Source organism: Amblyomma mixtum, chromosome 2, assembly GCF_055824585.1.
Source record: "Amblyomma mixtum isolate Tamu chromosome 2, ASM5582458v1, whole genome shotgun sequence".
Taxonomy (NCBI): Eukaryota; Metazoa; Arthropoda; class Arachnida; order Ixodida; family Ixodidae; genus Amblyomma; species Amblyomma mixtum.
The window spans coordinates 59,995,936-60,021,225 of NC_143013.1; the positions used below are offsets into that span (position 1 = coordinate 59,995,936).

Consider the following 25,290-nt stretch of genomic DNA (forward strand, 5'->3'; position numbering starts at 1 on the left):
ACACTCTCAAGGTTAGGTTACTTGTAAACATAAATACCCCCGAAAGCAGAAGATTTGACAACCGTCGCCGTAGCTCAGAGGTAGAGCACCGGACGCGTAATTCGGAGGTCGTGGGTTCGGATCCCACCGGCGGCATGTGGTTGTTTTTCTTCTGCTTTTCTAATCAATTAGCATTGAGCGATAACATAGTAATATTCTAAATTCATCAACACAAGTTAAATAAATAAATTAAAAAAAAAAATCCCCTGTGCCCCTTGGTTTCTGTGGCTGTTTGCTTCTGTCATATATATATATATATATATATATATTTCAGCGAACACTTTCAAAAATTCTCATAAGTAGAATTTTCTTGGTAAAGATATGGCTTTTGCAGCATAGTATTACCAATGTTGGCGGACACCAGAAAACCGGTAAATCATATTAGGTAGTAAACTGGTTCACTAATTTTTAATAATTAACTTTTTAACTATTACAGTTAGGTGCCTAGTTGCAATTAGATATTTGTAGCCGGTCGTTAGTAATAGCCATATCAGTTTTTAGAATTTTGAAAACGCAATTACCCTCACCGCTGTGGCTCGACAAAGTCTGGCTGTTTTGTGCAAAAAATACATGCGCTATCGAAAGCATGCAAGCAAAGCATCCCCTCCAGTGCACGTAACTAGTCGAAAAAGCCACGTTTTGTCGAGCCACAGCTCCGAGAATAATCGCATTTTCGAAATTCTAAAAACTGATATGGCTATTACTAACAACCAGCTACAAATATCTAATTGCAACTAGGTGCCTAACTGTAATAGTTAAAAAGTTAATAATTAAAAATTAGTGAACCAGTTTACTACCTAATATGATTTACCGGTTTTCTGGTGTCCGCCAGCATTGGTAATACTATGCTGCAAAAGCCATATCTTTACCAAGAAAATTCTACTTATGAGAATTTTTGAAAATGTTCGCTGAAACACCCGGTATATATATCCTTAGGACGCAACTACTGCACAGATACATTATGATGCATCAGCCAATGAAATCAGTCAGCTATGGTCCACATTCCCACACGAAAACAGCCCTATGACTGGAACCTGCTCCACTATGCACACAGCTTCATTAATTTGGAAATACTAAGCACAACTGCATAATTTTGGGCAATTTGCTTGTTGCAGTGAATTGGGAAACATGTAAAATCAGGTTTTTGTATCCCCCCTCCATCTGGAAATTTCTAGGTGGCAAAATAAATTGATTTGATTTGATATTCTGAAACAGTGACTCAGGTGACACACTGCTGCATGGAGATTTTGTACCAACCTGCAAATGATTACACACGCGACACAAGAACACTGTACAAAAGGAGAGTTTATTGGCGCAGAGTGAGAAGAAATGCAATGAGAAAAAAAATGCACGCAACAAGACGCGGCGGTCCCTAGACAAGCGGATAGCTGGCACTGCTGGCAATGCCACACTGGTTCTCCTTGTTCCTGGTCATGTAGATGTAGCCTTCGTCTCCCCAGGTAGTGCCCCAGCTGAAAGCACACACACAAAAAAAAATGTAATCGGGCTGTTTTCTAACTTCTCGGTCCCTACCCACACTGCAATAGCCAAGATCCAGCTGTAGCACACGTTTCCGAGTGTCTATTTACAGTGCACGCTTCTCGTAACAGGTTTCATGGGCTGGCCCCTAGGCTTTTATTTCCATTGCCCGCTTATTTTCACTCCACCTGTGGCTTAAAATATACAGTTTCTCGACCTAACAGATGAAAATTACCGTATTTTTTGGTGTATAAGACGCACCCGCCATGTATGCAAGCTGTCATTGAAAAAGTTCGTATATAAGACGCACCCCAGTTTACCCAGTTAGGCTAGTGAGGCTTAATAAACCCGCTTGCGCGACCATCGCGATATGCACCGTACCTGTGAGAAATTCTTAAGCAACGCTAAATGATTGAAAAAGGCAACACTCACGCCATATCCGCCCACGTTTTAGCAAAAAATAAAGAAAAAACGAATAAGCTCCCCATGAGTGCATCTTGGCTTGTCTTGACAATGGCAAGAAGCGCGATTGTCGCCATCTTTTGGCATTTCTCATTACTTTCTTGGGGCCTCCGAAACGGCCGCACGTTTGTGCTCCCAAAGACGTCATCCCTGCCGTTTCATGATAAAGTTCACCTAAAAAAAGTTGCGCACAGCAGTTCCGGTATTGAAGCATTGACCGTGATACAGCCGCGTTACTGGTAGTGATACTTTTTCGGTGAAAAAAGCTTGAGCATGAACCCAAGTAATCTCTGAACTCGGAAAAAAAAACAAAAAATTCGCATATAAGACGCACCCTTGTATAGGACGCACCAGCAAGATTTTTGAAAAAAAGCCGCGTCTTATATACCGGAAAATACGGTATGTGAGCTGAAAGCAACCACTTGCAAAACAACCACCGGAGTTCATGCGTGCCATAGCTTTGCCCACTGTGTTAACTTCCGTAAGCCTGTAGTAACCAAAAACAATAGGAGCAGCTCTGGCATGCGTTCTTTCTTTGCCAGCACATTCATAGCCAGTTGTCAAATGCAAGCCGTTTTCTGATCTGCAAGCACATGGCTCTTGATGACCATCAACATATTGGTTTTGTACAGCGCATTGGATTAGCATGAGTGCACTTTTTCAACTTGCTTGCAGTCGATTCAATGACGAAATGGGAAGTTAAGTGACCAAACAAACGCGAGATCATTTAACTGAGCATTTGGAAATGCCACAACGTTTGAACACAAGTTCAGAAAGACAGGAAATTTTGTAATTTCTGAATATTCAGACAAGCTGGTTCAAATACTTCGAACAGTAGAAGTGTGGTGCAAATCGACCCGTATGAAATTTTTCATTTTTTGCGCACCCCTAGTTCAATGCAATCCTGCATTGAAAAGCGCCACAGTTCGGACAAAACACAAGAAAGCTGATAAAGACGAGCACCGTTCTAAATCAGCTAGCTTTACAACAAACGTTGTTCAAACATGAATTCATGACGCACAAAACGCGACTGACTCCCAAAAGCAATGAATGACACCTACCTGTTCTTGACAAGCCAGTAGTCCTGACCGTCCTTGGTGCCATAACCGACCACAAGGACACCGTGGTCAAGGCTCTCGCTGCTGCATTCGGGCTCGTTATAAACGCCTGTGCAGAACAGAGAGGACACACGACCGTGTCACACCTGATACTTGCAATGGAAAGTAGAATCGGTCACAGTAACATCACCACACCTTTCATCTATCCCCAGCAACGGAACGTATATTATCAATGGCACGCACCTCTCATTGTTGTTCTTCAAAATAAGACATCCGACAGAGGTCTGTCTGGTTGCGAAAGCAAAGTTAATAAGAAAAGAACGCTAACCAAGTTAAGATACCAGGACGTTTCGGAAATGCGTCAATGAGAGCAGCTCGGCTCATGCAAGTGGTCACTTCTGAAGCAAGCGAAAAACAAGCAGATAACAGAAACTGTGTCTGCTAGAAAGGAGGTCACCTGAAGCCTGGAGATGAAGGAAGGCTTTGCAACTTAGGCTGAAACTACTGATGTAAAAGAACCTTGTAGTGGAAGAAGCAGACATGCTTGCTATGGTAATGGGTATCTGTGGTGTTCATCCACGGCTTCAAGAAAAAACTTTGTGACAGAAAGCTTACAGGAGAGGAGCAAAATTGCAGCTCAGTGTCGTGTCGCAGGTTATCGGTCAGACAAATTGATGTCCAATGCAGGAGTGCTGGGATTTTAAATCATGCCAAACGGGCCCGAGTTTTAAAAATCTTTAACTTTAATTTTCCACCAAACCTTGCATTTGAAGGAAGCACAACAGAGTGTGCAGACAGAGCAAACAAAGCTGGCTTCTCTGCACCAGCAGGACAAACATTTCTGTTGCCTTCACATTCCAAGAATTTGCTTTCATTGCCAACGGTGCCGCTAGATTAGCAGAGCCAAAGAATGACAAAGTGCACCGAGTGAGTGTGTAGCCAGACACCAAGCATGGTTCCAATAACAATAACAATGATAATCACCCACAGCCAGCAATGGAAGAAATTATTGACACTTTTGACAACGCTGTCAAACATCCACAATGAAAGCACAGCACTAACATAAGAAAATATCATGACAGCAAATGGCACCTGAGGCAAGGGTTCATTCACAAGTTTTCCAAGCTAGCCTTCATTTTTTTTTTTTTATGTGCCTTACTTCTGTTATTCACTACTTTCTCGCGGCACTCTCTGTCAGACCACTTCTCCGGTCACTCCAGGCCTGCAAAACCAGTCAGGCATCATAAACTATTCCACCCACGGTCTAAAGCATGTCCTGCTATCACACCATGTTCACCCACTGAACACGTCCTGTCGTGAGGCTCTCCATTCACCTGGATCACGGACTCCTCACATTACTGATGGGAAGCAGCTTCCCTCGTGCAGCTAACGTTCACCCCCTTTCTTTCTTTCCCCGCTCCTCGCTGCACTCAAACTGGCTTTTCTTTCTCGGAAGCCTGGCCCACCTTCTTTCTTCCTTCACAGGTAGCTTGACTTTTTCTTTTGTTTGCCTCCTGGCCCCCCCCAAGGCCTTCAAAAAGTTTGACTTCTCCTCGCAGCTCTCGAGCTTGGTGGCAAGGCCATCTTAAAGTGCACCATTTTATTGTTTTCGCTATTCATCTGCATCCGACTGCTGGCCGCACGATCACTGACTTCGCATGTGTCACAACGTCATCATTCCATGGAAAGTACAGCGCCATGGCCGGATGCTCTTTACTACAGCTGTTTCTTTAAAAAAAAATGTCTTTACTACTATCAACGAAAGAAAAATTTACAGTCGTATATGGAAGGCAAAATGGGACCTGAAGTTTAACTTGACTACGTCTGAGTTTTCACTATATCAGAGTTTAATAAAGTGGGGGTTCTACTGTAAAACTATGTTCACAGGACCAAATCATCAATGGTAACAAACTGCAGTTCAAATCATGCGAGCTCAAGTTAATGATACTCCACTGTACAGCAATCAGCCAAGGGCCTGTTATCACGAGCACAATTTTCGATCACAAGACACGCTCAGTGGTTGCGGCTCCACGATGAATGCCATTAAGGGGGGACACTGGTCTTGAAGAAAAAAAAATTTTATTAATTTAGTCATAGTTATGAAATTTTCAGGGCACATGTATTTTTGTGCACTGATTCTAGATATGTCATTTAATTTCATGTAAAACAATTCCTTGAGCACTTATGCACTTTTTATGCAAGTATTTTGCGAAGAGCTTTGAAGAAAATTTGCTGCGAGAAACTCGCTGAAATGTATGCCATTGGGTTCTCTTGACACCAAGGAATACAATAAGGGTAAAATTATCATCCTGGCTCTCATAGAACTTGAGTAATAGGGTACGGAAACTGCCACTTCAGAAAAAGGAATACACACTATCCTTCTCATTTCTGAAGCGACAAGTTCAAAACTCTATAACTTAAGTTCCATGATAGGCAGGAAGACAATTTTGCCCTTATTGTACCGTATTTACTCGCATAATAGGCGCACTTTTTTTCCAGAAAATCAGGCTCAAAGTTCGGGGTGCGCCTATTACGCGGGGTAAAATTTCCGGAAATTTTTCGACTCGCAAAATTGACACACCGCGTAAACGCACTTGTGTATGGGCCGCGCCCCGTTTTCGCGAAGAAAATGTTAAAAAAAAAAAGGTCCGTGTAAGGGCCGCACCGAAACTTCCGGAATGCACGCGCCGAGGCCTCCGCGATCGGCTCCGGCTGCGCGCAACGGGCGCTTGATCGCGGAGGCCACACACGCGCACAGGAGCTTCCAGACGCCGCCCAAGGCCAAGCTCATCATCATCATCATCGTTTTCCTCCGCCGCGAGCTTTCGCTCCAGCTCGTTTTTTTTTTTTGTTGTTGTTGTTGCTGTCAAGTGCCGGGATTTGCGCTAGCGCGATAGTTATCGTGGTTTATGGCTTTGCGGCGGAGCGTTGATGTTTTAGCTCGACGGGCAAGCACCTTAACAGCTACACGGCTGGGAGTTTGCTCTCGAACGCGGCAAGCGTGCGGCAGGTCGGAAAATACGACGTGGCCGAGAAGTGCTGCAGTTGCGACTGCGGCGTCCCTAAATTTTCGTACGCGACTCCAAGCGCCGAGGTTTTCGCGGGCCTAAGTCGGGAACGTTTCCGGCTGGAGATGAAGCTTTCCAAACAGACGTTTAAAGTGAGCATCCCTGAAAACTGTGTGCGGCTGTTCTACGCGATGTCGTTGTACGTGCTGTGGGTCCGCAGCAGCTGCGACGGCAGCAGCACTAGTAGGGACGGCAATTTCCTCACTGGCGTCCCAGAACCCTCCTCGCAGCGCCGCCTCTCCTCCTCCGCTTTTTTTTCCCTTCTCCTCTTTTTTTCTTTCACGGCTGTTGCGCTCTTCGAAGTTCGGTCTATTCCTCCGGCGAGTCTGCCTCCGCGCACCGCCGCCGCGAATCTGCGCGTCTTCTGGACCTGGTCAGCGCGCCTCTCAATGTGCTGACGCATGAACACGTAGGTGGTGGTGGAAACGTTTATTGCCAATGATGTAAATCGTAGGGGGCGCCTGGTTTGCCGCAAAAGTTTGCATGATTACGAGCATTGGTCTGGGTATCGGGCATGCAGCAGCAGTATTGGGTATTGAGCAGTCCGGGTTTGTAGTTGTCGCCAATGTGCAGCCTGCGCTATGGTGAGGGACGGAGCGGGGGGTGCGTATTCCCTTCTTTTGTCTCGTTAATACGAGAGAATATCACGGAAGGAGACCAGGTAGTGCATTCCCTGCTCACGACAGTATGAGGCATTAAAGGCTTTCGCCTTAATAAAGCGATTTTCGTATTGTCTTTCACAGCTGTTCTGCTCCTGGCGAGCTTCTAGGGCGGCCGGCTCGCGATTTTCGCGTTGCCCTTCGAGCCATTTGTGTGGCCGGCACGTTCCCCGCGCAAAGAAGGCGACTGCGCACGTACTTAAAATGGCGTTAAAGGGCGATTCACACGACGGTCCGTTCGCCCGCGGCCCGCGCACTACCTGGTCTCCTTCCGTGATATTCTCTCGTATTACCGAGACAAAAGAAGGTAATACGCACCCCCCGCTCCGTCCCTCACCATAGCGCAGGCTGCACATTGGCGACAACTACAAACCCGGACTGCTCAATACCCAATACTGCTGCATGCCCGATACCCAGACCAATTCTCGTAATCATGCAAACTTTTGCGGCAAACCAGGCGCCCCCTACGATTTACATCATTGGCAATAAACGTTTCCACCACCACCTACGTGTTCATGCGTCAGCACATTGAGAGGCGCGCTGACCAGGTCCAGAAGACGCGCAGATTCGCGGCGGCGGTGCGCGGAGGCAGACTCGCCGGAGGAATAGACCGAACTTCGAAGAGCGCAACAGCCGTGAAAGAAAAAAAGAGGAGAAGGGAGAAAAGAGCGGAGGAGGAGAGGCGGCGCTGCGAGGAGGGTTCTGGGACGCCAGTGAGGAAATTGCCGTAGGGACTAGTAGTCAGTTCAGCAAAAACTTTGTTAAAATAAAGATTGGGAAGCGGGGGGTGGCGAGGCGTCGGCTTGCAATCGTGTAAATACAGTATTGATCACAGTGCCAAGTTCGGGGTGCGCCTATTATGCGCGGAAATAAAAAAATCTGATTTTTCGCGCCCTAACTAGGGGTGCGCCTATTATGCGAGTGCGCCTATTACGCGAGTAAATACGGTATTCCTTGTTATCAAGAGAACCCAATGGCATACATTTCAGCGAGTTTCCCGCAGCAAATTTTCTTCAAAATTCTTCGCAAAATACTAGCATAAAAAGTGTGTAAGTGCTCAAGGAATTGTTTTACATGAAATTAAATGACATATTTAGAATCAGCACACAAAAATACATATTCCCTGAAGATTTCGTAACTGTGACTTCATTAATATAAAGCTTTTTTTTTTTTCAAGACCAGTGTCCCCCCTTAAAAGCGATATGAATAGAGAATCCTTATCAGATGAGGAAAATCTCACCTTCTGAGTAGAACTGGAAGGACTGGTGGCTCGCATCGATGGCAACCGAGACGGGCCCAACGGTGGCCACGGCCTTCTTCAGCAACCGCTCATCACCCTCCGGGATGTCGACGAAGCCGGTATCGGTGGCACCCACATCACTCTTCTTGAAGTGGCAAGTGCCATCCTGCACGGTCGTTTAGAGGAGGGGGGGTACACATCGTTGAGCATTATAACGTATGAGCATAGTAAATCATAAAACACCTTTTAGGACCAATTTCAGCGATACCACAAGCATCACAATTACTAGCAGTTTTCATTTCAAGAGCTACGCAAGCTCGATCCATACCGGCACTTTGTCACACATTTTCAGTGGTTCAAGCAACAGTTCCCTATGTTGCACACAGTTTGCGAACACGCAATGCAATTAACGAGGCTAGTTGATGCTGTTACCATCATTCTTCCATCATGTCCGCCCTTATTCTTCTGCCACCACTACACACATTCAAGTTGGCATGCTGAACATGCAAGTTTGTTGACTAAACAAATGCCATGACTTGTTGCCCACTTGCACAACCGAACCACACTAATGAATGATTCAATATCAGGCGTTGTGAAAGCCATCAACGAGGGCAGAGCGCTCTGAACCTCACCAAACGAGGCCATCCAGGAATCAATTAGTAAATTGTGGGGATTAACCTCTCGAAGCGACACATGGGCTATGAAGAGTGCTGTAGAGGAGGGCCTCTGATTAATTTATACCAGCTGGGGTTCTCAACATGCACTGAAATGACTGAGCACATTGGCAGTTTTGTTTTTCGACTCCTTCGAGATGCAGCCACCATGGCCGGGATCGAACCCGTGATGTTGGAAGCAGCAGCCGAACGCCAAAGCCATACAGGCCAGGCAGCAGGTGGTCACCCCAGAATCAACATTACCTGAAGCTGCCCCCTCCCCTACCTGACAGCCCTGAGACGGACCTTCTCGCTAACTAAAATGCATCTGGGGTCACCGTAACGTCCCTGTGTGATCCCTAAATGGATGTTTGGCAGCACCTTTTCAGCTATCACAACAAGTGAAAGTGGCTTCCACACTGTGGCCCAACTATATCATTGGTACTCTCATCAAGCATGGCACTGTCCCCAGTCGATGCAAGCTCAGATCGTAGACAGTAGCAATTTTTTTTTTTTATGCTACATTTCTGTGAGGAAACTGGGTACTTATGCAACCGAGGCAAAGTACAACTCACAATATGTGCTTGCGCTAATGAGGTATGTGAAGAAAAGTAGAATTCTGTGGTGTTGCCAAGTAAGTATCAGCACGAGGCCCTTTGCAGCAAGTTTCGATTAGTGGTTTTGCATTTCTTGTCATGGATATTTAATATACATAGAACCTCGTTAATTCCCTACCATAAAATACCAGATTTACTCCATTGGCTCCGTATATTTCATTTGTGTGCAGGAATGCACAGCATGCGCTGTGCCTAGCAGTGTGTTGCAGTGTTGCAGTGTCACGCTGCAAACTGCGTGCTGTCAGGCACGAACCGTCAGGGGGAACGGCTCATGTTGTTCACTGCGGCCTTCAAATTTCAGCCGATCACCTACACCGAGGAACACGATCGGGCGGCTGGGCACAAGTATGATGTTGACAAGAAACGTCTTGGAATCTCCAGAAAGACGACTTCGCTGCAACCAACCGAACACAAAAGGCTTTCCGCAGAAAACCATTCAAGTTTCTGAAACTTGAAGAGCACCCTGTCAATTACATTTGCAGCGCCAGGCGCAACGGCTACATGGTGTCCACTGAGATGCTACGCACGTGAAAGCCCTGGCTATCGCCCTCCACATGGACATCACTCTTGCAGACCTGAAGAGAAGCCGAGGATGGTTTCATCAATTTATGAACCAGCACCAACTGTCCATACACCATCGAACAACATTGTGCCAGAGGTTACTAGCCGAATCTGAGGATAAGCTGTTGAAGTTCCATAACTTGTCAGCACGTGTGAGAAGAGAACAAGGGTATATTGTGTCACAGATCACAAATGCAGATCAGACCCGTGTCTGGTTCAACTTGCCAGAGTCCCACAGTGGACTTCAAGAGTGCTAAAAGCCTAACTGTGCATGTGAAAGGTGCTGAAGAACAAGGATGTACAGCAGCGATGCCACTGCTGAGATTAGGTAGCTTCCACCAAACATGATATTCTAGAGGAAGACTCCCTCTAGAGAAAGGAAAGCATCATGGTCCACATTCAAGACAAACGCTGGATGTCTTGCAAACTGGTCTCTGGACTGTGTGACAGAACCGTACTGCAACCCAACAAGACCGCTTTTGTCCCTTTTGATTGGGTCAAGGCCCCATACACATGATGAGCAAGCTGTAGCCGCTCGATGTGTGCATCAACCGCCCATTTAAAGCGAAGTTTAGATGTTCCTTAGCTGAGTGGATAGCCAAAGGCAGCCATGAAATGATGCTGACTGGGAAACTCAAGGGGACATCTCTTCCACGGGTCTGCATGTGGATTTGGAATGCATGGCATTTGCTGTCGTTTCACATGGTCTCAAAGAGCTTAAAGGTGACAGTCATTTTTACAGCACAGAAGCTGACCACTGGGAGGACGCCGGTGACGTGAGGTGATCGGACAGCAACGAGATTTAAAGTGAAGGGAATAGGGAATAAAAGTGTTTTTAACTCGTCACCAGCAGTAGCATTACTCTGTGCAGAAGTCACAGCAATGTTACGCTGTTTCTGCACGTCTTACACAGGTAAATGCAGTGTCCGAGTCCAGCAGATTTTCAAATCATCAGAAATTGAAGGTGCTAGTCTTGAAATCAGCTGCAGCAGGCACTTCGGAGATGGCCAAGAGTTTGCCCTCGCACTATCGACTGCTCAACCTGAAAGCAATTCCCCTGTGTTTGTAAACGTGGTGTTGGTCTACAGATCAACCGCCCAGTTGGGGATGATCATTTTCGTACAAGGTAGGGCAGCAATATAAAGTAATTCGGACCACCTCGCATACCAATATCGCACAGCACGTGGACAGACATCTTTGTGTTTCGCCTCCATCGGAATGCAGCCACCACTGCCAGGAATGAATCCTGCAACCCATGTGCACTCACCGTGCCATTGTATGGGTAACTCTGCTCGGTGTCAATGCCCCCATTGGCCTTGATGTACTTGAACGCATTGTCCATGAGACCTCCCTCGCAGCCGTTGTTGCCAAAGCTTGTCGAGCAGTCAACCAGGTTCTGCTCGCTGAGTGACACCATCTTGCCGGACTTGCGGAAGTGCTGGCCTTCCAGAGATCCCGTCTGGTCGTGGAAAAATAGAAAGAAAACAATTGAATTCACCTTTGCAAAAGCTCATCACACAGGATACACAAAGTAAACAGGGAAAAAGGGCTAACCGTGCCTGTGGCATCAACGTAAAGTGTAACATCACAAATTCCTAGTGAACTTGTGGTGGTAGACGCGCAAGAAATACAGTCGCCAACAGATTTTCCGGACTCGGCGGGACACGGACAATGGTCAGAATAATCGAACAGGCCGAAAAATCCGAGAACTTCAAAAAACAGAATCTTTCTGTTTAAAACCAGCTTTAACAATCACAAACTTTGCCGCTCACAACGTTCTGCTCGCAAGCAATAATGTTACTGTATCTGACAGAGCCACAGTAATGCTTTCATCAGGTCCGCACCATCTCACGTCATGATACCAGGCAGTGCGATGCGGTGGCAGCAATGTACGCATCAGGTGAAGAAAGAACAGTTGTTCAAGAGTGAGCAGCGATACTCATGAATACCAAGAGAGGTAACCCATGGGAATATGCAAGCGGAAGCTTGCCCCTCTGAATGCATGATTCCCCCCCATGCGGTGCCATGCCAATCATGCGGTGAAGCTAACCTAACTAAAGCCCAGCGGCGGCCCTCACCCGATAAGCTTTGTTGCCAAAGTCGTTGCATAAAACAAGTGTGCCTTGATTTTAATTACCAATTATTCTGTATTAGTGTATTGGTAGCATAGTTACACATCTTATGATAGGCAGTGTCTAGTTCCAAACAACTTCCCACAGTGACTTTGATGCAAAGCAGGTTAGGCACAGCAACACCTTTCAAGTGGAGCACTGCGTAGGCGGGCAGCATGTTGTTGCAATAAGTGCGTCACTAGTGTGGGTGCAATGCATTCTCTCTTCTAAGTTACAGATAAGCTTATTTCTTTAAATTTTTCGCACACAAAACTATTTCGCGATCCCCTTCGAAATCGACATATATCTGGGTTCGACTGTACAGTGAATTGAACAGCAACACTAACCTACTCTGCATGAAGCTTCTTTATATCATTAAGTTTTGCATTCTGTTATCACTCAACATTTGTTTCACTGATTCCTTCAGTGGAAAAAGTGGTTTTTCTTGTCATTAGAGAAAAAGCTCAGCAGCCATTCATGAAAATTCGGTTCAGTTTGTGATGTTTAACATCCCAAAGCGACTCAGGCTGTGAGGGACACCGTAGTGGAGGGCTCCGGATAATTTCATCCACCTGGGGTTCTTTAACGTGCACTGACATCGCACAGTACACGGGCCTCTAGAAGTTTGCCTCCATCGAAATGTGACAGCCACGGCCACGATCGAATTCACGTCTTTTGGGTCAGCAGCCCAGCCCCATAACCGCTGAGACACCGCGGCGGTTTTCATGAAGCTTCAACCACCTAACCAACACGCCTTCAATAGTAATCAAGAGTGCTTGATCTAGCCAGAGAGATGACATCGCCAACCTGCCCACAGCCCTGGCTGCTGATTATTTACTGCAGCGCTGCAGTGTTACTCCTTTCATGTTGCTTTTCATGTTTTCTTTTTTTGCCAAGTTCTCAGTAAACACTTCGGTGCCAAGAGTAAACAAAGGCCAACTCACGGTGCTGAAGGCCCAGCAGGATCCGCACTGTCCCTGGTTCTTCACGGGGGTCACGGCACCCTTCTGGCGCCAGTCGACCGTCTTGGGCAGGTGCTTGTCCTCGATGCCCTCGGGCTCAATGTAGAAGCTTCCTTCCCGTGGCGTCGACTTATAGTCGCGCTTGAAGCCGTTCCGTGTGCTCACAAATTCATGATGCAGCTAAGGAAGCAAAGTGGGAATATCAAGATGTGCGAAACGTCAATGATTGATGCATGTTTACATACTAAAGCAGCCACAGCAAAGGCTACAGCACACGCTGTAGCGGAGAGCTCCAGCTAGGGTTCTTCTAACAAAAAGTTCTTTGAAAGTGCACCAAGACTTCTATGCATGGATGTGAGTCGAGTCAAAGGTAACATATTCCAAACAAACAATCGTTTTTTAAATTTGGTAGACTCTTTGGTATGAATGTGCCGGGGCCTTACTAAACCTGTTCAGTTTATCAGAAGGTAATTATCAGCTTAAAGGGATACTGAAGCAAAATCTGAGAATTGAACAAAAAGGCTGAATATAGACTCTCGGAATGTGATTACACTGAAATCTAGTCGTCACTGCGCATATTTTTCAGCGGATGGTTTTATTTTCGATGTTTCATGAGCGCGCGCCAAGCCCTCCCGGTCGGCGCGAGGTGGAAAGCGTGACGTCATGGCACCCTCCCGCGGCGGCAAATATGGCGGCGCCCTTCGATGCATGAAACCTCGCTTCGGACTGGTTGCGTCGTTGTTACTGGCTTCTTCAGCGCGTTCACTGGCCATAAATGGGCCACCAGTCTTTCGCTTCATCTGCTGTTGCACATAAGAAAACTTAAGAGTAATAAATTTGCTTTATTTTTTATTGAGAGTGATGATTCTGCCCCCTTTAGGCTAAGAGGGGTGTCGGTTTGTTGACAACAATGCTTCCCCTCCTAACCTCCAGATGGCGCCACTAGTGTGAACGTCGTTGGGCTTCTGTTTTAAAAGCGAGAATGCTAGAAATGGCACAAGGTCCGGACAAAGTAGCTGCATTTAGCGGACGTAAGCGTGCATAATGTTATGGTATGTAGACAGCATCGATTAACATTTTGACATATCTGTGTACGCCGTGAGCAGACGACAGATATAGAAAAGCCGCGAGTAGCGATGGCAATCATGCTTCTGCGGGAACGGTGGGCGCGCGGGTGTTATGACGTCTAGTCACAGCTTCCACAGGCGGCCACCAGGTGCAACGATACGGCAGTAAATCGCGAAAAAAAGCATGTTATCAGCCTTTTTCGCTAAAATGCTTGTCATATTTATCAATTTTAGCAGTCAAGCTTTTGTTTACATGCAAAAGAGCAGCTCCAAAAGTTTGGTTCAGTATCCCTTTAAGAGCATGTGGGCACTATTAATAAACCTCACGCAAGCATAAAAGAAGCATTTATAAGCATAATGAAGCATAAGAGAAGCGACAAGTCTGAAGTACCATGACTGGCAATCTGCTGCATTTTGTTTTACGTCTTGCCACATTCCCATACTGAGAAAAAATGAGACTTCGAGAAGTAAGAACGACATGTGGCAGTACGATTCGTGGCTGATAAGGTGAATCACTCCAACGCCATCCAAGCCTAAAAAAAATTTGCTGTAGTTTCACTACCATTGGACCGGGGTTAGAGAGCGAAAGCTCTAGTGTATTGGGCAACTAGATGCGGCTTGGCGTCTGTAACATTAAATGTGTTCCAGACAACAGCTAGCACAACTGCTAGCACTGGAGCTCATCAAATCAACTTCATCTTTGTTCCCACCCATCTTGTCGCCGTCTGTGGCAAGAACAGAATCAGTAGGCGCCTTTTCAACGCACCAACTGACTTCACGCTATGTCAGCGTGACTTATATTGTGTCATATCGGATATGATGTCATCCGTTCACCCATTGTTATTCTTACATTCCGCTAAATTTTTTTTCAAGGTCAAGCTGAAGGTCCTGTCACGTGTTTAACACTTGCAGTTATTCGTTGTTTTAGCACAACATGCATATCAACTGATTAACTATTGTAATTAATGCCTAATTAGTGTTACTTAATTATGCCAAACTTTCGTCTTTCCAATGATGTATTATATGTGTACATTGTTATGTTTACTATTAATTATGCTCATTACTGTACAATGACGTCATCATGGTTAGCCACACTAACTAGTACACACCTATATACTATATTAGTCTAGTGATCCAGCGGACCTACACCATGGCGAAACACGGAGGTCAGTGCAGCAACCACGTGTTTCTAGACACAGATCCGGTTGCTAGGGATACCGTTGCTAATCACCTGCTACTCCGCTTAAGGCTCTGGCAACGCGCAGCAAAACTTTGGTTCAGACTAGCATAGTAGAGCTTTCGCACCAAATGTAGTTTGTGCGCAGTCACTATCACCGAAGTTTCCAGAAGAACAATTAATATGTGGCAGAGTAATATGGTTTTGTGGGCGCGCTACTTCTACAGCCTCCACAGCATTGACTGCGACGTACGAAACATATTGTATAAGTACAACATCGAGTGAAAACTCACCAAGTCTCCATATTCATTCATTGCAAGCTTGTATGAGACCTTGTTGTTGGCGTACTTCTCATTGTGTCGCGCAATCTTCAATCTATTTTCCATGTATATCTTCAACCTGTAGTATTCTTCAGTTTCTGACTGGTATTCCTTGCCTGCAGACAGTGAAGAGGCAAAACATATTGCAACACACAGCAACTGCTCCTAATTCAACATTTGTATCCAAAAGACTGATAGATGTTGAGGAGCATGAGAATGAAATGGGCGCAGTAAACAAGCCGATGTAATTATGATGTGGTTGGATATGCAAAAATGAAAAACGTGGCAGCTGGCGTAGGAAGCAAGGTTGGCAGGATTTTATGACTAGATGCATAGTTTTTTTTCGCAACCGATGTAGTCAAAAATGCCTATTCCAAAAACAGAAAAAGAAAGATGGCGCAGAAAACAGCTCATTGCAATGGAACCAGAAGCTTCAAAAAGAGTCCTTTTCTGTGTGCCACAACGTAATACTACCCACAGCACGAGGAGGCAGCGATATCTATGAAACTCCACACCAAGTCCCACTAGGCCAGAATATAAGATAAAATATAACTCACCCTGTCACGGATTTATGTCTTATATTACAGCGAGTCTGAGCATGCCCATGTCAAAGCTTCAAGGTGCTACTTTGTGGTAGACACTTCACTTCCACTTAGAGCCACGATCATGCACATAACATGAAACATTATAAACAAAGCTGAAGATGCCTGCATAGTATTAGAGCACATTTCTCGCAAAAACCTTGTTAACTTGTCAGTATCAGTAACCACTTTTCCACAAGGATGTATTAGCTTGTTGACAGTAGCACCCTCCGCATAATAGCTGTTGCAAACAGCAAAACTACAGACAAGCACAATGGTTTTACTACACTGCATGAGAAAAGCATCTGCAACAGCCTGGCTTATGCTTCAACAATGTACAGAAGAGCAACAAACATAGCATCTAGTTACCGTGCAGTGCCTTGAATGCTGACCATTCTGCCCCAACCAGTTCTTGATGAGTAATTGCTGCTGCAGTCACGAACAAGCAGCACAAAACGACGAACCCCCTCATTCTGGCCGCGACCTGGAAATATAGCACGCATTTGTGAAACGAACTGAAAGTGAGGCACAGAGCTCTGTTTCTGTTCTAAGGAGATCTTGCTAGTAAAAATACTCGTATTAAGGCCTTCCACAGGGTGACTTTGCGGTAAATGATTAACAGCAAGCACGTAGAATGCGGTGCTATTCAACAAAAGCGCCCTGGGACGCTCTGGGGGCCAGTAACACTAACACAAAGAAGATGCATATCGGCGCACATGGTAACGGCGTTCATTCGCCGGCACGGCTTTGTGTCTTGCGAGAATCTGTAATGACTGCCTCCAGGGAACGTTGCAATCGCCCGATGCGATCTATTTGATTACCTAGCACTACTTGAGGTCATGATGCCCTGTGAAAAGGCGTAATAACAAATCTTCTCTTTGTTTCTCGTTCTTCTACTTGACCGTAATTTCATAAAAACCGCCGCGACACGGAGTTCAAAACAAAAAGAAAAGTCGCGCGACAAACAGCTGTGTAGGCGGCTGACGTAACGTGCAAGCAGTACAGCGCGCCATGCTTTGGAGGCAGTAAACTTCGGCGAAGTTCCTGAATGCACGCAATGTGGTTCGTAGCGCAGGCACACTTTAGTGAATTTCGACATCCACTTCAAGGCCCGAAACAGCGCGTTTGTTGTCAAGGGCAGGTACGGATATTACAGCGAGGTCGACGCAGTGGCTTTTCGTAGTTGATTCAATTAAGCGTGCTTCAGCAGCTCTTTCTACTGCGGTCAGCGCTGTGCTTTCAAAATTCCCTTAATTGTCACTCCGTTCACTTCCCGTCAGTGCTCGCAAATTCAGAATTTTCTACTCAGCACATTTAGCACAACGTGCTGTCCACAACAAAGGGGCGGCGGTACCACCGATACTAAACAGCCAGTACAGTAAATGTTCGCGCTTGCGTTCTCAACCATTGAACTGAAGAGGAAAGACAGCCAAGATGTGCACTCACTCTGTGGAAGCCAGGGAACAAATGAAGCTCTCCAACAAAACACCCCGACGGAGACCGCCGGTCCTGGGCCGTTCTTATCGCTGGCAAGTGCAACTCTTTTCAGCGGCGCCTCAGGGCCACGTGACGTCTTCCTCTCTCACTCGTCGCGTCACGTGAAGCGCGGAGTGAGTCAGGGAGGATGGAGAGTGGATCTCTCTGCCCTCTCCACTACTCTCCCCACCACCAACGATCTGTCGTTTCTCGTCACCCTTTTTTTTTTTTTTCCTTCTTGGCTTGCACACCGCTCCTTGTTGTTTTCGCCCCACGCTCTCGGAAAACGCTGGCTTGCGGAAGGCCGACGGCCTTCTCTGCTTTCTCTCTAATGCCTACCACGCGCTTATGAGCGGTTCTCTCCGTATCTGCACTGGCAGCGACGCACGGCTTTGCGCGCATATCGCTCATATGGCCTGTGTCGAGCCGTCGAAGGCAGTGGGAGTTCTTTCGAGGGTGCATGGTATGTGAGGTAGCGCAAAACGGGACAAGGGACAGAGAATGACGCACACAACACAGGCGCTAACTTCCGACTGACAAAAACCTAGGTGTCCCTTGTCCCGTTTTGCGCTACCTCACATACCATGGATCACCGTTACCGACTAGCCCAAGTATCGACCCTTGTGAATTATCTTGCGAGGGCCTCCGTTACGGTCCCTTTATTGATTTTGCATAGCATGAGCAGATGCGTTTATTTTAACTGTGCGGTGTTGCTATCGAGGTTATATAATATCCGCATAAGTTCATTATGCTGGCACACAGATTGTGATAAAGTTAGTCGAAGTTATTTATAAGTAGCCTAATAATTAGTGCAGAAATAAGGGGAATCATCATTCCTTCGTTATATCCATTATTACGTTATAAACAGTTTCGTTATAATGAGCTTCGACTGTAATAATTTCCGGCTATGACGAGGATAACCTCTGTTATTTTTTTCTTTTTTGTTAGACGAAAACTCGCTGAATTAACCATTTCGCTTTGCTGCAGTGCGCTGCATATGCAACCGAGCGCGCTTCCTCAAAGCCTAAATTGGCCCTGTTTTGTTTTTAAGCCCTTATTAGGCAAGTGTGCCACAAAGCATACGTTCACTCCTGACGCCCTGCACCGATTTGAACAACAGCAACCGCACTTAGTTGTGCGTTCCGAACACCGCACTTGCCCTTTATCCTTCGTGCCTCGAAGTGCCATCCAAAACGGCTACCAAACCGCGCAACAGAAACATGGCGGAGGCTCGTGCTGAAAAAATGTGCATGTCCTATGACCATTCTTGGGACCCTGTCAAGCAGCTTCTGAGGTTTTCTAGCGAGAAATGTTTTAGCTGGTCGATTAGATACAATGTCCATTTCTTGTTTTATTATAACCGAGCACACTCTGTGTTGTTTACCAATATTCAGCTCGTTTGATCGGCTTTGCCTTTTCTCCGGGATTCGGAAAGCACCTCGCAATGCCTGTCATGAAGATTCACTAATACGTGTGTGTGTTCTGTCACCGACATATTTTTGATATGCCAAATTTGCACGTATCTAATACTTTCATTTCCTTACACTAGGTGCCCCAGACAGGTTTTATTTTGGGACTTCCTGTGTTAATTCCTTTCATGATGAAAAATAGTGCGTGTTCCCTTTGCTTTATTTTTCGTCATGTATTTGCACCAACTTGCCCAATTATCGGTTTTTCTTAATTCGTTCCGTGGGTATGTGTCTGCACATTGCTGCTTAAATAAACTCGTGAAATCCTGAGATGCCACGCCAGCAAAGCCGGGGGGGGGGGGGCAGCTGGTAGTGGTGGGGCGGTCCCAAATGCACGTTGCAATTACTGAGTGGTATCCAGTGAAAGAAAGAAAAAGTCCCTGACTTTTTCGCTCGCTCACCCGTATGTCTACGAGTCCCGGGCTGCATTATCTGTGTTTTGCTGCTGGCTTTGCACTGCTTTATCTCCTTTCTTTTCTTTGCGACACACGCAGTGTACGCGTCCACTTCCCCCGCACGCCGAGACTTTTGCACTTTTGTACGTAAAACCTGAGAGGGGACTCGGTACTTGACCTATTTATTTTCGGCTGAGCGATGGCTGGCGTCTTATCCGCCCAGTACGAATGTTTTTGCTTTGACAAGATTCGTCAGGCGTAGCCCAACTACGTCCACTGAAGGACAAAGGCCACTCCCACATATCTCCCACAACCCCAGTCCGGCGTCATCTGCCGCTTAATCTCTGCAAACTTCGTAATCTCACCTCCCCAACTGATGCCACTGTTCTGCTGCTTAGTGTCGCGCTTTCCATTTCATTTATCGGTTCCTTTCGTTTCTCTTCTCCGCTGGACCAAAAAATCGATTCTACAGTGGCGTACCCTGGGAAAACATTGTACGGTGAAAAACAAAAAGAGTAGAACCCCGGGAAGAAGGAGTAGGAATGGTCGCTTAACTTCTTGCAGGTGTACCCATCAGCAGCAGCTTTCCGCTGCTTTACTGCGCCGGATGCGACGAAGCTATGCTATGCTACAGAATGAAGAGAAATACAAAGAAGAGACAGGACTTTCGAACTCACACTCCTGTCCACTGTCTTGAGCGCTGAGAGAGGCTGGTCTGCAACCGGAGGGCCCCCCTGCCAGACACTTATACGCACGGTTCGAACAATATGTTCCAGTGGCACGCATAGTAGTCTGAGAACAGTTTCAATACACTCCGCTCTTGCAGCTCGATCCTGTCTGAAACACGGCCGCAAAAGGGGTCTGCAGGACTGCGCTTTCGGATGGTGTGGTGACAAGCTGGTACGACATGTGTGGCATGCACGTCGTCAACTCTGCCATGCCCCTTTCCCAAAAGAGAGAAGTTGAGGATATGATACAGGTGGGGAGGGGGAGGGGGGGGGAGGGAGGGACCATAGCACACATTCTCTTTTGAATAGAAACAGCGCTTTAGGCGGGACCAAGAAGAGAGAACACACACAGTCCCTGTTAGAGCAGACGGTGGTAGCCGCACAGGGCATTATTACCTTGAGACCAGTGGGCGCCGAACGCGCCGAACCTCACCGCACGACGACCTCGGAGGGATTATACGCCCTTTCTGGGAAAGGGGTCGGGACGGTCGCGGTGGGGACGGGAGATGGGATTGTCAGGCGGTCAGTGTGTGTGAAGAGTGTGTGCTGTGCTGTGTTGTGGACTTGCCGTGGTCGATGATGGAGTGCGCCGCCTTTTCTCATCCATATAAATAAATGGTGGTTGTTGTGTTGTAGAAAAAGGATGTGTGTGGTGGCGAGTGATTAAAACGCCGAACGGATCACTTCGTTACTACAGTCCTGTCTAAAGCGCTGTTTATATTCAAATGATTAATTCCTCTCTTGGACACATTCTCTGTGCACACCCTGCATACAGAGAGAGGTCTGAGGGAGGAGGTGATTCTCGGACAGCGGCTGTGACGGTAGCCGGCGGTGAAGGCCTGCGAGGCACTGCTCCTTTCTTGAGGGCGTCGGTCCTGCACTTCGCGGAACGCTGACCTACAACGACACTTCCTGGGCGTACGCGCTCAGCGTCGGCGCTCTTGGCGTACGCCGGAACGGGCCAACACCTCCTGGGCGTCGAAAAGGGGAATGCATCTCCATGTCCCTGGTGCTGGCTGGCTCCCCCTCTCGAGTCAAGGGAAAGAATTTCAAACCGTGAATAAAACGGGTTGGGGGGGTGCTGAAAGGACGTATTAAACCGCGAAGAAAAGTTCGGGGAACACGAAGCCATGAAGAAAAGAGTCCCCAACAGCCCCGCGGTCCTCCAATTGTTGTCAACCGGACCCCGCTTCCGACGCGTGCGCCAGCGCCCGTGCGCTGGTGCCGATTCTAGAACGGACAGATAGCGGCGCCTCGCCGAGGTTCTCTAGTGTCTCCTGCAGTGCGCATGCGCAGACCGGTTCTGAATTACGCCAAGAGCGCCGACGCTGAGCGCGTACGCCCAGGAAGGGCCCGTGGAGTTGGGGCTAGCTCCCCTGTACACCGCCTCGTCTCTTGAAGCCGTATTTACATGAATACGGCAGTGACGCATCGCATTTCTTTGCGCATATCGCGGAGGCTACACGCCAACGTTTACATGTATACCACGTCAAGTCAAGCGGAGCCGTGGCCTCTTGCACAGTGCACTCGGCGGATCGGCGGAGGGGCCCAGCCGCTCCCTTTTTGACTGTGGCCTGCTTTGTTATCCGTCGGAGGGGGTATTGTGGAACACCTGGGGTGGCGATGTGCAGCCACCCCATGGAGGAGCAAGGGCACCCCCAGACCTGCTTCCATTCGCTAAAATAGCGAGAATTGGGCCTAGTACGTTCTTCATAGTAGGTCAACGCGCTTGGCTTTTCACAGAACGAGGTTGTTGTGTCTTCATCTCGTTCTGTGAACTACGATGCCACCTGTCTCCAGTCATCGCGAAAGACTTGCCTTTCTCGATCGACCCCTGCCTGAAGACACGCTCTCCCGACGCATTTTCCCTGTTTACAAGAGTGCGATACGCCAGAAAGTTGCTGTCGCATTTATGTAAACGCGGCTTCTTCGGGTTTTTTTTTCTCCCGGTTAAGTTCCCTGCTTTTCTTTCTTGACATCATCCTCCTCCTCAATAACCATGATTAACTTAAATTTCTTTCCCAACCAGACAGACCTATGTCGAATGTCTTTTTTTTTAATGACGGTGGAAATGTGCCCCTTGGTAAGGGTCCCAAAAAAGGTGCGTCACCTTCTTCAATCACGTGTACACGTGTCCACATTGGGAACAGAAGCGCATGTTCGCGCTACGCAGGTGCACGAACACGTGGTCTCGATATGAGGCGGGCTCGAAATCTGACCGGCATGCGAGTCACCAGGTGCAGGTGACGGGGCCTGAGTCGTCACCGGAGCTGCACCGGTCAGAAGCTCAAGTTCCAGCTTCTTGGTTTTAGTTTTTTTTTATCGTCTGTCTTAAGCGAGCGCTGTCGCAGTTCGAATGCAGTCTGACATGGCTGATCGCGCGGAATTTCAAAAACAGTGAAATATACAGTGTACAGCTCGGTCACGAGTTGATCTAGTTATGCATGCCGCAGTGTCGCACATACTCGCCCTCGTAAAAAGATAAACAAAAGGAAAACAGGTCACATGATGTTATTACATTCGCGAGTAGTCAAGCAGAAAAGACAGAGTGGTTTTAACCTGCCATTGCTTTTTTTTTTCGCGCTTTGTCTCCGCGCCAGCCAAGCACGTGCCAAAGGCATCGTTAGCACCGAGCGGGGGGGGAGCCTGCAGTCACGCCGCTCCCCCTAATGACCGAGCGTGGCGCGACGCCAAGGGCGCAAGCGAGGAGACCTCCTTCGTGGGAGTTAAGTCACAACGAGGAACAGGCCGCCAGCCACCTCCTCGCAGTGTACCTGCTTGGGAAACAGGACTTGCGCGACGCGTACACATCTTCGAGGAAGTGTCGAACAGCAGGCAGCTGCTCTGCGCCGTGTTAGCTAACCGCCATCCGCTTTTTACTATACGCAACCCGTCCCGCTAAAAGCAAGCAGGCCTGCCAAACATGGAGCTAACAGCATCAACCAGTTAGAGGCCATAACTGATATAACTGTTAGTTGCTGACTGGTCAAGCGGGACAAACGTGCTCCATATGTTAGTCAGAGTGGCAAAGGGGCTGCACTGATGCGCGAACATTGTGCGTTCGTCCGTTGATCAGATAACGATCACGAGAAGAAGACAAGATGAAGGCAGAAAAGAGGCTTTTGTGTCGGCGATATGCTGCCGCGGCTTAAAGTGAAATGATTGGGTTCTGCATCTTAGGTGTTCTTGAGTGGGCCTCAGCGAGAGATATCCCCCGGCTTCTCGGTTGGTGGACAGCAAACGACCTTACTATAGAGATCTGAAAGGACGTCGTCCGAAGTTTTCGCAGATTTGGCCCTGAACAAGCACTACAAACTGAAAGAGAGATGATCATTCACATGGATAGTCCTGACTCCTGGTGTCAACGCGCTTGCTTACACACGTATACTTTTCTCCGTGTAACTTGCCAATTACCCTGCAATTTTGCATCTGTAGTGGAAGAGAACACATGCGCTATGCACATCTTATAGTTTTTCGATTTAAATCAACTTAGGGCGGATCTAAGGGGCCAGGGGAGATGTATGGTTGGTATATTAACAATATGGTTCAAATGGGACCGCCTTCCCCAACCGCCCTCTTCCAAGACCATGAAGGACGTCCGTCGTTGACTTCTCTACGCCACACGTCGAGTTCTGCTTCAATATCTATTCCTTTCCACCCCCTTTCTAATAAGCCTTGCTAAAACGAAAAAAAAATCCGTAATTTACACTTTATCTTCGATTTCTTTTTGTTTACTGGATTGTCCGCAACTGGTCAATCACAAGAACGGCCGGTCACGAGGTTGAAGCCTTCGACGCACTGTTTCCTTTATAGCTATACGGCTGAGAAATCGGCGCGTGGGGAAGCCGTCAGCGGGGCGGTATACGATCTCGCATCCTGGACGGCGCTTAACAGGACACCGGTGTGTCTCATCGCCAGCACATTGCTGTGACGCAGGTGGTTTGGCGAGCCGCATTCGCGCGGGGAAGACGTCTCACTCGCCGTTCCTGCTGTTTACTCCTTTGCACTAGTCTCTGTTCTTTTTTACAGCGAGCCTTACAGCTTTGTGATCAGGAAAGTAAAAACAGCGCTAAATTCTACACAAAACACACAGAAAGACGGACAGGACGGGCACTTAGCTCTTACAGCTTCCCTTTTTTTTTTTTCGTTTCCGTTTTAACACCTCGGATCGGCCACCGTTATTTTGTTTTGCTCGTTCACATGTTATGCCCTGTGTAACACCGTGGACTGCTCAACGTTGATTTTTGTGCCACATTTATCTGACTGACGCAGTATAGCAACGCTTTGATTTATATACGTCCTTCACCACAGCCGACTACACCTGTCGTGCAAAGCGTATGCAAAATCGTAATCGCAACCAACAATTTACTGCTTCGCTTGAATAATCGGGACTGATAATGCAACGTGATGGAACAATTTCTATATATCTTTATCGCGGAAACGTTAAAGCATTTTTAATGCGTACAATCTTGCAAGTTCGCTGATAGATGCAACTTTTGAGGAAGTACACGACTGAAAAGCTCCTTTTATTTTGCTTTACTACCGCTGGACAGCCCTACGTCGCGTGTGCCCACATTCAATTTAAACAGTGACCATTATTTGCACCTTGCCGACCGTTTGGGGTTGCCGGGTTTTCCATGCCGTTAGGAGTGATTCCCTCGTGCGGCACAGATCAGCGCTTGTGCAGTATCGCAGCCATACAATACAGCGTTACGGTCAAAGATCGCGTCGTCTGGCATTGGACAGGTAAGTAACGTTCTCGGGGTAGACATGTTGATGCCGACACAAACGCCAGTCACCAGCTTTCCCTTACCTCCACACCTCGTAAGCAACTCGTGCTTCCTGATCGGCTTACTTTGTGGAATACACGTTGCCCACCTACATTGTAACTGACCGACTGCCTTTGGAGCTCTGGTTTTCCCCTACTGCCTGGAGGCGCATTCCAAAGCATTTTGTTTTTCTGCCTTATCAGTGTCTGGACTTAGAAGCAGGCCGGGACTGAAGACTGGGGAAGAGAAAATGCAGTATAACAAACTCATACTCGTTTTATTTTACGTGTTGAACGCAGATTATAAAGTAAACATGGACAGATACATCAAACCACAGAATCCTGCTGACAGTAGCACAAAGAATTCCAAAGATATCGCACCACTTTATTATAGAACAGG

The 25,290-nt window shown here is 47.3% G+C and overlaps 1 protein-coding gene across 1 annotated transcript; it reads right to left on the minus strand.

Moving 5' to 3' along the window:
* Nucleotides 1-1,326: 1,326 nt before the first annotated feature.
* LOC149359461 (procathepsin L-like) lies at nucleotides 1,327-17,654 on the minus strand. The gene is made up of 8 exons (XM_089571675.1): nucleotides 17,501-17,654; nucleotides 16,424-16,538; nucleotides 15,447-15,589; nucleotides 12,892-13,089; nucleotides 11,104-11,295; nucleotides 8,006-8,171; nucleotides 3,042-3,147; nucleotides 1,327-1,511 (listed from the first exon to the last, which is right to left on the minus strand). The coding sequence occupies exons 2-8, from the start codon at nucleotides 16,524-16,526 to the stop codon at nucleotides 1,412-1,414; spliced, it is 1,008 nt and encodes a 335-aa protein (XP_089427801.1). The 5' UTR covers nucleotides 16,527-16,538; nucleotides 17,501-17,654; the 3' UTR covers nucleotides 1,327-1,411.
* Between the last annotated feature and the right edge of the window lie 7,636 nt (nucleotides 17,655-25,290).